General features: G+C 47.4%; 1 protein-coding gene across 2 annotated transcripts in view; it reads left to right on the top strand.

The window, feature by feature from the left end:
• TMEM108 (transmembrane protein 108) overlaps positions 1-3,009 on the top strand; it is a 402,601-nt gene extending 399,592 nt beyond the window's left edge. For both annotated transcript variants that reach the window (XM_033930212.1, XM_033930213.1), the window contains exon 6: positions 2,657-3,009. In XM_033930212.1, coding sequence (XP_033786103.1) covers positions 2,657-2,779 — 123 coding nt within the window. In that variant the 3' untranslated portion in view covers positions 2,780-3,009. The remainder of the gene's footprint in view (positions 1-2,656) is intronic.
• The last annotated feature ends 6,441 nt before the right edge of the window (positions 3,010-9,450 follow it).

A 9,450-nucleotide genomic window follows, 5' to 3' on the forward strand; every position in this document is an offset into this window, starting at 1 on the left:
GTTCTTATATTGCATTTTTTACGACAACAATGCTTTGCGGTAGGCGCATTCAGAGCCCGCCAATGACGCCCGCGATTAAACCCCGCCCCATTTCTACACAGTGAAGTCCTAAAGAACTAGCACATGCATTATGTGCTTCAAAACCAACAAGGATACAGTGCGCACGTGCGTCGATCGATGTTACAGCGAGACGTGTGCACAAATGGGGGCATGTTTCCGATTTGATCATTTGCATGGACAAGCTTTACTGAATCGATTGGCCAGAATGACTCGGAAATGGATAGGACATGAATAGGATCGATCTGTGGACTTTAGTGAATCTAGCCCTTAGTCACCTGTAATGTAGGCCTTTAAAACCCTGGCCTATATTACAGACCCTAAGGGCTAGATTCACAAAGCAAACCAATCGTGTACCGATTGGTTTATGACCAGATTTCCCTCCTGCACTATTCACTAACCTCTCCTGTGATCCGCTTCAAATCCGTGCATGCAAAGTAGGCAGGGATTCGATTCACAAAACAAAATTGGGACACTGATTGGGCTGTCCGATCAAGAATAGAAGTGACTGCTGAGGACCAGTCGCACAAGTCTATGCCAACTCTCCTGCTCCATTGCCGCCCTGCACTCTGGCCCGATCTTCCACTCTGCCCCCGGAGGCTTTTTTCCTGCCCTGCTTTCTCCCTATGTCCTCTCTACTCCCCCTGGCTCTGCCGCCTTCCTTGCAGTGTGAGCCTGCGGGTTTAAAGCGGGGTTGCATGCCACAGTGCAACCTCGCTTTAAACCCGTGGGCTCACACTGCAGGGAAGGCGCAGAGAGCAAGGCATGACCAGCTGAGTGTCGGCAAAGGAAGAGTCTGTCGTCGCCGGTGGGAAGAGCCTGCCGCCGGCGGGATAACAAGAGTAGGAGAGTCGGGGCCTGTGAGACCCGCCAAGCTCCAGCTGCTGAGCTAAAAAAGTGTTTTAAAAAAATATCTCCGCAAGCATGTTTTTATCAGACATGCTGGTTTTGTTTGAAGAGTTGTTTTTTTTATTTTTCTCTCACTTCCTTTCAGTGGCACCCCTTATATGCAGTGAATATTCTGAAATAACATTTTCCCCTTCGTTTGCTTTCAAACCTATGCTGTTTGCAGCCTTTAAAAAAAAAAAAAAAAATCTATGCCAGCCCCAGAGGTCCAGCTCATGCGCAGACCATCTACAGAAGATCTGCACTTGCGCTGGGATTGCTATCGAGCGATCCGGGCAGGCAGATGGGGGCGTTCCTCCGATCGCCCCAATCTGCATATTGGGGCTTCGAGAATTCATCAGATCTGCCCAGATCAGAACCGATCAGGCAGGTTGGTGAATCTAGCCCTAAGTCTTAAGTTAAGTGCCAGTAGGCACAATTCTTTAATGGGCACTTAAGTGTGATTGACATGTGATAGGTGCCTGTCCGGGGCGGCTCAAGGCAGGGGCGGCTCAAGGCAATCTACTGCCTGAGGCGAGGGATGAGCTCCCTCCCTAATTATCTGGCATTTCTTTTTCCTTTTCTTTCCATTCCCTGGTCTTCCTTCCCTCCCTCTCTCTCCCTAATTGGGTGCAGTATTTCCCTCCCCCCTTTGTAGGCAGTGAAGCCTTAACAACTTGTGGCTTTTTCTGACTGGGCCTTCCTCTCTGTCAGGTGGGGCCCGGCAGAGAAGGCCCGATGCTTACAGAGCAGTGAATTGTGAATGCTGCCACTGCCAGAAGATCACAACACTGGTCCTCGGAGGACCCCTTTATGGGCTGCATCCAGGACAAACTGCTCCCCCCCCTCACCCGCCCCTTGGTATGCCACTGCCCCTGAGTCTAATATCAAGCACTGTTGAGGGAGCGGCATGTTGCTGCCAGTCAGCCTACCTGCTGGTCAGCTCTCTGTGCCGCTCCCCTTCCCAGTATCTAATCTTTCTACTCTCTCCCCCCCAATCTGCATTATGTTCCATTCCCTCCCCGCTCATCTACGTTTAGATTTGTCGGCGGTGGCAGTGATTCATAGAGCGGTACTGTCGACCACAGTGCTTCTCTCCACTGCAGCCTGCCCCAGCAGAAAGAGGAAGTTTTCAGAGAGGGTGGGCCGCAGTGGAGAGAAGCGCCAATGTTGGCAGGGCTGCTCTGTGAACCACTGCCGCCACTGACAAATCTAAAGGGAGGGGGGTAGAAAAAATGCTGATCAAGGGGGAAAGGATTAGATGCTGGAAAGAGGAGCGGCAAAGAGAGCTAACTAGCAGGTAGGCTGGCTGGCAGCATGATGCCGCTCTCTGAAGAGTGATGTCTGAGGCCGCCATCTCAGTTGGCCTCATTATAGGGCCACCCCTGCGCCTCTTTTTAGACATCATTTACAGAATTTCTCCCTAAGTGCACAGCCTTACCACATTTTAGTACATGGACTGAATGGTTTTTATTCATTGAAACAAAAGCTTTTGTTTGAAGCAGCGTGTTTCATTTTTGAGCATGACTTAGGTTTTGCTTCTGCAGTGTCATTACAATAAAAATATAATAGATTTTGCATGCCAACTAAAATACTTTGAGATGTATGTAGGTTACCTCACATGTCTACAATCTATTCCCTAAACAAATACTCAGACATCTCTAAATCTTATTCTTTTTTTCTCCCCCTGCTCCCCTCTCTTTTTTTTCACTAGGATCATCTCTCAGAACCCCGTTCCCCAGCTAATGGCGACTACAGAGACAGCGGCATGGTCCTTGTCAATCCCTTCTGCCAGGAAACACTTTTTGCGGGAAATGAACATGTGTCTGAAATCTGAAAGTCCCTCCTTTTCTCTTGCTTTCCTTCCCCTCTCCCCACCTTGTATTGCAGTTGAACTTTATCGTCTTTAAATTATAAATATATATATTATAAATATACTCTTTGTGTAGCCCTGACTTATGAAAAGGTTTTCAGCATTTTTTTCTTAAGAATTGTCAACATCTTTTTATAAGTGTAGTCAGACTTTACAGAAGAAACAGTGGCTTTATAAAATAAAGGTATTTCTAAACAAAAAAGCTATTCAGTTCATTTTGTTATCAACTCCATTGTCTCTAAGCACATTTCCTTAAAAACAGGATGATGTAATTTTACAGAACACCTTAAGCATCTGGTTCTGTAAGTTAAAGCTCTAAGCAGGAATCTGCTGTCAATGGTTTGCTCCAGCTGTTAGCTGCTCCTTGATATTGTATAGCAGGGGCTCTCAGTTTAGACCTCGGAACACACCCAACCAATGACATAGTAAGGGAGAGGTGGAGCACCCTGGGCGTCAGTTTGGTGGGGGCAAAAGCATATCTCCTCTCCCTCTAAATGGGGGTTTAAGTGCATTCTCCCCTCCCTGTACCTCTTTTAGCTGTCACCAACAACGAGTAGGGTCTCTCCCCCCCCCCCCAACCACTTATGCCAGCTTCAACCCTCCCTCTGACATTATTTCCTTTTTGCTAGGAAGTGACATCAGAGAGTATGCTCAGCCAGCATAAGAAGCAGGTAAGAGACCCTGCTCTCTGCCTGTTACAATTAGAAGAGGTACAGGTAGGGTTGCCAGATTTCCTCTCTGAAAAAAAAAGAGAATGCCTTACCCCACCCCCTCAATGAACCTCCCCGAGCTCAAAGGCCACATTTGAAAGCCTTTGCACATGTGTAGATGTCAACGCAATGATGTCACATGCATGCATATGATGCCATCACAGTGACGGACACGTATGTGCAAAGCTTCCAGATGCAGCCTCCGAGCTCAGGATTTCCAAAACCCAGACAAACTGCCTGGTTTTGGAAATCCCTCCGGATGCCTGGACAATTCTCCAAAAAGAGGACATGTCTGGGTTTCCCCAGACATATAGTAACCCTAGGTATATGGGAGGGGGAGAATGCATTTTAGAGACCCCTACCACCAAGGGGATGCTGGACACCTCCTCCCTGGGCACCAGATTCCCTCATTAAGCCACTGTACCCAGCCAGCCAGAATTTCAGGATATCCACAAAAAATATGCATAAGACATATGTGCATGCCCTCCCTATATCGTATGCAAATATATCTCATGCATATTCATTGTAGGTATTCTGAAAACACGATTGGCTAGGTGTGTGCAAAGGACTGATTAGAGAGCCCCTGATCTACAGCCATGAAGACAGGAGAGAAAAAGAGTATGAAGCTCTGCATGGGGAAGAGGCTGATTTGTATATTTCCATATAAATATTACCATCAACTCCCAAGCACTTACTGTGCCTTTGTCAAAAGTACTGTAGCTACTGTATTTGTCCACTTGAATACGGTGAAATAAGAGTCAAGCTTATTTACTGGACTAACTCAATACATCATCAAGAGGTTTTATCCCTCTCTCATTTCAGAGAGGAAAAAGCACAGTTACACTGCATGGAGTCTGTATTTCGACAAGAATGTCTTCCCCAGGGGTCCCTGCTAGTCCTGGGGTGCAAGATATGTGGAAAAGTTGATGTGAATAAGCTCTGCATGAAACAAGCTACAATAGCCAGATCAAACTATTGTAGCTTGTTTCACGCGAAGCTTATGCGCATCAGCTTTTCCATATATCTTCCACCCCAGGACTAATAGGGACCCCTGAGGAAGACATTCTTGTGAAACACGGACTGTGTTGGGTCCAACGCTCCCAGCGGACTGGGTCCTAAAGGTTTTTTATGTGGCCCCAAGGAACACCACATCTGGGTAGGAGCCAGTCTTACCTAGATGCCCCGTTGAATACAATGCAAAATATGTGAAGAGGGGGAGCTACCAGAGGCATAGCCACGGGCGAGTCTGGGCCCATCCACTTTGGGCTCAGGTCCATACAGCAGCAGTGCACCCTTGACAACACCAGCATGGAGGCTTTCATGGTCCTGCATCTCCCTCCCTCCCTCCCTTAACAAGCATATGCCTCTTGAAAGGGTCACCAACTGCAGCAATGATTCCCACACACCACTTACACTTACCCAGAGCCACTGCTCTACCATGCTTCACCCCTTCTCTGATGTAACTTCCTGTTTCTGCCTGTGCAGAACATGGCAGAGGGAGGATTCTGATTGAATGATACGTGGCATATACTGGCAACCCTTTCAAGAGAGAGATACTTATTACAGATAGACAGGAAGAATATCCAAGAAAGTGCTGGTCAATAGGAAGGAAGAAGGGGAGATATAGGGGAAATTGATGGACACTGGAGTAGAGAGGAGGGAAGGAAAGAGATGCTGCATGGGGTAGGGGAAGAGAGAGGGAGAACTGTTGAATGTGGGGTACAAAGGGAACGATAGATGCTGAGCAGGAAAGGAGAGAGGCAAGATGGATAATTGTTGGACAGGGGTGGAGGGGAGGAAGACAGATGCTGCACAGGGGTGAAGACGCGTGAGAAAGGAGAAATATACATAAGGGAAGATGGGAGGGAGAAAGCTGTTGCACCCAGGGCATGAGAAAAGGAGAGATGCTGGACATGGGGGTGCAGGAGGGAAGGATAGATGCACAGAAGGTAGGAAGGGGAGAAAAAGGGAAATGCTGAATCCACAGCCAGAAGGGAGTGAGGAAGAGAGGAAGAAATACTGGACCATGAAAAAGGGAGGAATGCTAGATTGCAGGGGAGGGAGCAAGAGGGAAGAGAGAAGGGACAGGGGAATGTCAAGCTACAAAGGTAAGGAGGGAACAAACGCTGGGCCAGAAGGATGGAGGGAGAAAGACACTGGGAATAGTGGAACTATATGGGAGAGGCCAAGAGGGGGATGAAGGGGTGGCAAGGAAATGAATGAGGAGTAGGAGGATAATGATTACAGAGGGTAAAAATAGTAATGGTGAGTAATTAAAGGTGAAAGGGAATGGAAGTCTGGGGAACGGAAGAGTTTGTGAGTGAGAGAAGGAGATAGAAATTTGATAGGTAACTGAAAATTAGAAAGAAGGGCGAGAAAGAGGGTAAAATATGAATGGACAAAGAGAAGAGAGCTAAAAAAGAATGATCAGTATGTCACAGGTAGGTGTAGTGAGGGAACGGAACAAGGCAGGAGAGAGAACAGACAAATGGACAGCAGCTGCTTAAAGAAGAATTAGCAGCAGACAGACCGGAAAACAGAAGAGAGAAACTAGAACAAACATAATGGAAAAATCTCAATAATCAATATAGTTTGGAACTCTTATGCTTTCAGGTAGGTTTCATGGGACACCAGGCTGCACAGTGGTATAAATTAATATCTGGATTCATTAATAAAAAACAAAAAACTGGTCTTCGGGACATTTGGAGCATTGAGATCAAGCATCAAATTAATGCATCTCAATGGCCACGAATTTGGTCTTGGAGGATGAGATGTACAGTGTCTGCATCTATGAGACAAACATGGTTCTTTCTTTTGCATAGAGCTTCTTGGACCCCTGTTTATTTATAAAAACTAGATAGCTCTAAGTCTAATAGATGTTGGCACTGTCATCTTGAGGCTGGGACATTAGACCATCTTTTATTCTATTGTCCATTTATATTATTATTTTGGAAATCAATTTGGCCCCAAATAAATAGGATGTTAGAAAATCCGGTGGCCTTGACATATGATACTATTTTATTTGGCATGTCAATGAGAGCGATAAGTCAGATTTCGTCAAATCTTTTATTTATTTTGACTAGAGTTGCCATTCAACAGATTACATTCAATTGGAAAAATTATGACAGATTAAACTACAGTTTTTGGTGGAATTCTGTATGTCATATATATAAAATGGAACGCACATTAGCAACACAGAGAGGATATTTTGGTAAATTTCAGAAGATTTGGGGACCATTAACAGACTTTTGCAATGAGTAATAAGCATTTTCCCAAAATAAGATATTTGAAATGAATGGATAGCGAAGTTACTTACCTGTAACGGGAGTTCTCCGTGGACAGCAGGATAAGTCAGCCACACTTTTGGTGACGTCATCTACGTCCCAAATTCGGATTTGCTCTCCTAGAGCTCAGGTGAGGCTTTGGGAGCCTCATCTGAGCATGTGCAGGTAGCCCTATATATACCTGTGCTGTCCCTCATTTAATCCAGTGATTTCCATAGCTTGAGTCTTATTGCAATGTCACCCCTTAGGGGAGGAGGGAGGGTCAGTGTGGCTGACTTATCCTGCTGTCCACGGAGAACTCCCGTTACAGGTAAGTAACTTCGCTTTCTCCATGGACAAGCAGTATAAGTCAGCCCCACTTTTGTTGACTCTCCAGCTGCGGGGGGCAGAGGGTGTAAGAGGACGGGGTCCCCATCAGGGGATGGTCCCCTCTGCGTCTCCGCTACCTTGCTGCGGTAGGGTGAGGCTGCATAAAAGTCAGGTGAGGGACAGAGATAAAACCCCAATTACTGAGACCAGTCAGAGGTTATGTGTTGTAAACAATAGGAACTTTATTTTGGTCCTCAGAACTGGACCAACACGGTAGAGTATGTATCTCAATAACAGATGCGATTATAACAAGTAACTGTGCAAATTTGTGCTAACATGTGCAAACAGTGCAAATTGTGCCAACATGGCAGAATATAATCTGCTGACAGTTTGTTCTATCTGATTTGGCTAATAGTCCTGATCAGCTAGTTCAGGTGTTGGTGTCCTTTGCTGTGTCTGTTTTGGTCACCAATCGTAATATGTTGAGGCCAAAGTCATTGGAGGTCTGCATTGGGCGATCCAGGCAATAGTGTCTGGTGAAGGTGTGTGGGGTAGACCATGTGGCTGCTCTGCAAATGTCCTGGAGTGGCGTGTTGCTGAGGTTTGCCAATGTAGCGGCCATGGCTCTTAGTTGGTGTGCTGTAGCCTTTTCTTCAAGGGATGCTCCCTCCTGCTCGTAGCAGAAGGCGATGCAGTTTGAGATCCAGTTGGAAATAGTGCGTTTTCCCACTGGTGATCCTGGTTTGTTGGGATCAAAGGAGACGAACAGTTGTACTGCCTTTCGCCAGGATTGTGTTTGTTGAATGTATAGGCGGAGTGCACGGGTGCAGTCCAAAGTGTGTAGGAGTTGTTCCATGCTGTTGTTATGTGGTCCCAGGTAGAAGGAGGGAAGTACTATTGCTTGGTTTATCTGGAAAGGTGAGACTACCTTTGGTAGGAACTTCGGGTGAGTTCTCAGCACTGCATGATCATGAAGGATCTGTGGGTATGTCACCAGGGCCTGTAGCTCGCTAATGCGTCTTGCTGATGTGATGGCAATGAGAAAAACTACTTTCCAGGTGAGGAATTTGATTGGCGCCTCCTCCAAAGGCTCGAAGGGGTGCGCTGTTAGCCTGTGGAGGATGATGCCCAGGTTCCACGCGGGTGGCGGGCGGCGGACCGGGGGGTGCAGGTTTGTAAGCCCTTTCATGAACTTGGACACTAGCGGGTGTGTGGCTAGGGTCCTGTCCTCAATGCGGCTGTGGAACGCTGATATAGCGCTCAGGTGGACCCATATGGAGGATGTTCTGAGGCCCGTCTTGGATAGGTTAAGTAGGTATTGGAGTACAGTTGGGACCTGGCAGTTCAGTGGGCCTTCTCCTTTCGAAACACACCATATGTGGAATCTTTTCCACTTGAGCCTGTATGATTTTCTAGTGGACGGGCGTCTGGCTGCTAGTAGTACCTCAGTCACCCCTGTTGACATGTGGAAAGGGTCCAGGATTAGCCTTTCAACATCCATGCTGTAAGTGCTAGAGTTTTCAGACTGGGATGAAGTGTTTGTCCCTGGTCCTGGGTGATCAGGTCCGGTCGCAGTGGTAGGCTGATCGGCGGTTGTGTCGACAGCCGATGTAGGAAGGGGAACCACACTTGTCTCGGCCAGTAGGGCGCGATGAAGATCACTGAGGCTTTCTCTTGCCTGATCTTCTGGAGCGCTCTGTGGATAAGTGGTATGAGGGGAAAAGCGTAGAGTAGGTGTTTTCCCCAATGTATGGCAAAAGCGTCCCTGGTTTGGCTGTATTGTGCTGGTCTTTTGGAGCAGAATTGTGGGCACTTTTTGTTGTCCTCCGTTGCAAAGAGGTCTCTTGTTGGGAGGCCCCACTTGTGGAAAAGTTCCTGGATTACTTCCGGGTGGAGGGACCATTCGTGAGGGTCCAGCTTTCTGCTGAGGCTGTCCGCCAGGGTGTTGTTCTGGCCCGGGAGGTAGGTGGCCTGGATGAGAGTGTTGATTGCTAAAGCGAATGTCCAGATTTTGTGGGCCTCTCTGCAGAGGGTGAGTGAGCCCGTGCCTCCCTGCTTGTTGATATAGAACATTGCCACCTGGTTGTCTGTCTGAATCAGTAAGGTCTTGTTGGAGATCCAGGGGGCAAAGGCTTGTAGGGCATTCCCAATTGCCCTGAGTTCTAGCAGGTTGATGTGTTGTTTGGCCTCGGATGGGGACCAGGGGCCCTTGGTTCTCAGGTGGAGGAGATGGGCTCCCCACCCCTGCTTTGAGGCATCTGTGGTGAGTGTCAGTTGGTGTTGTGGCTACTGGAAGAGTCTGCCCTTGAACAAATTCTGCTGCTGTGTCCAC

The sequence above is a fragment of the Geotrypetes seraphini genome, chromosome 2, assembly GCF_902459505.1.
Source record: "Geotrypetes seraphini chromosome 2, aGeoSer1.1, whole genome shotgun sequence".
Lineage (NCBI taxonomy): Eukaryota > Metazoa > Chordata > Amphibia > Gymnophiona > Dermophiidae > Geotrypetes > Geotrypetes seraphini.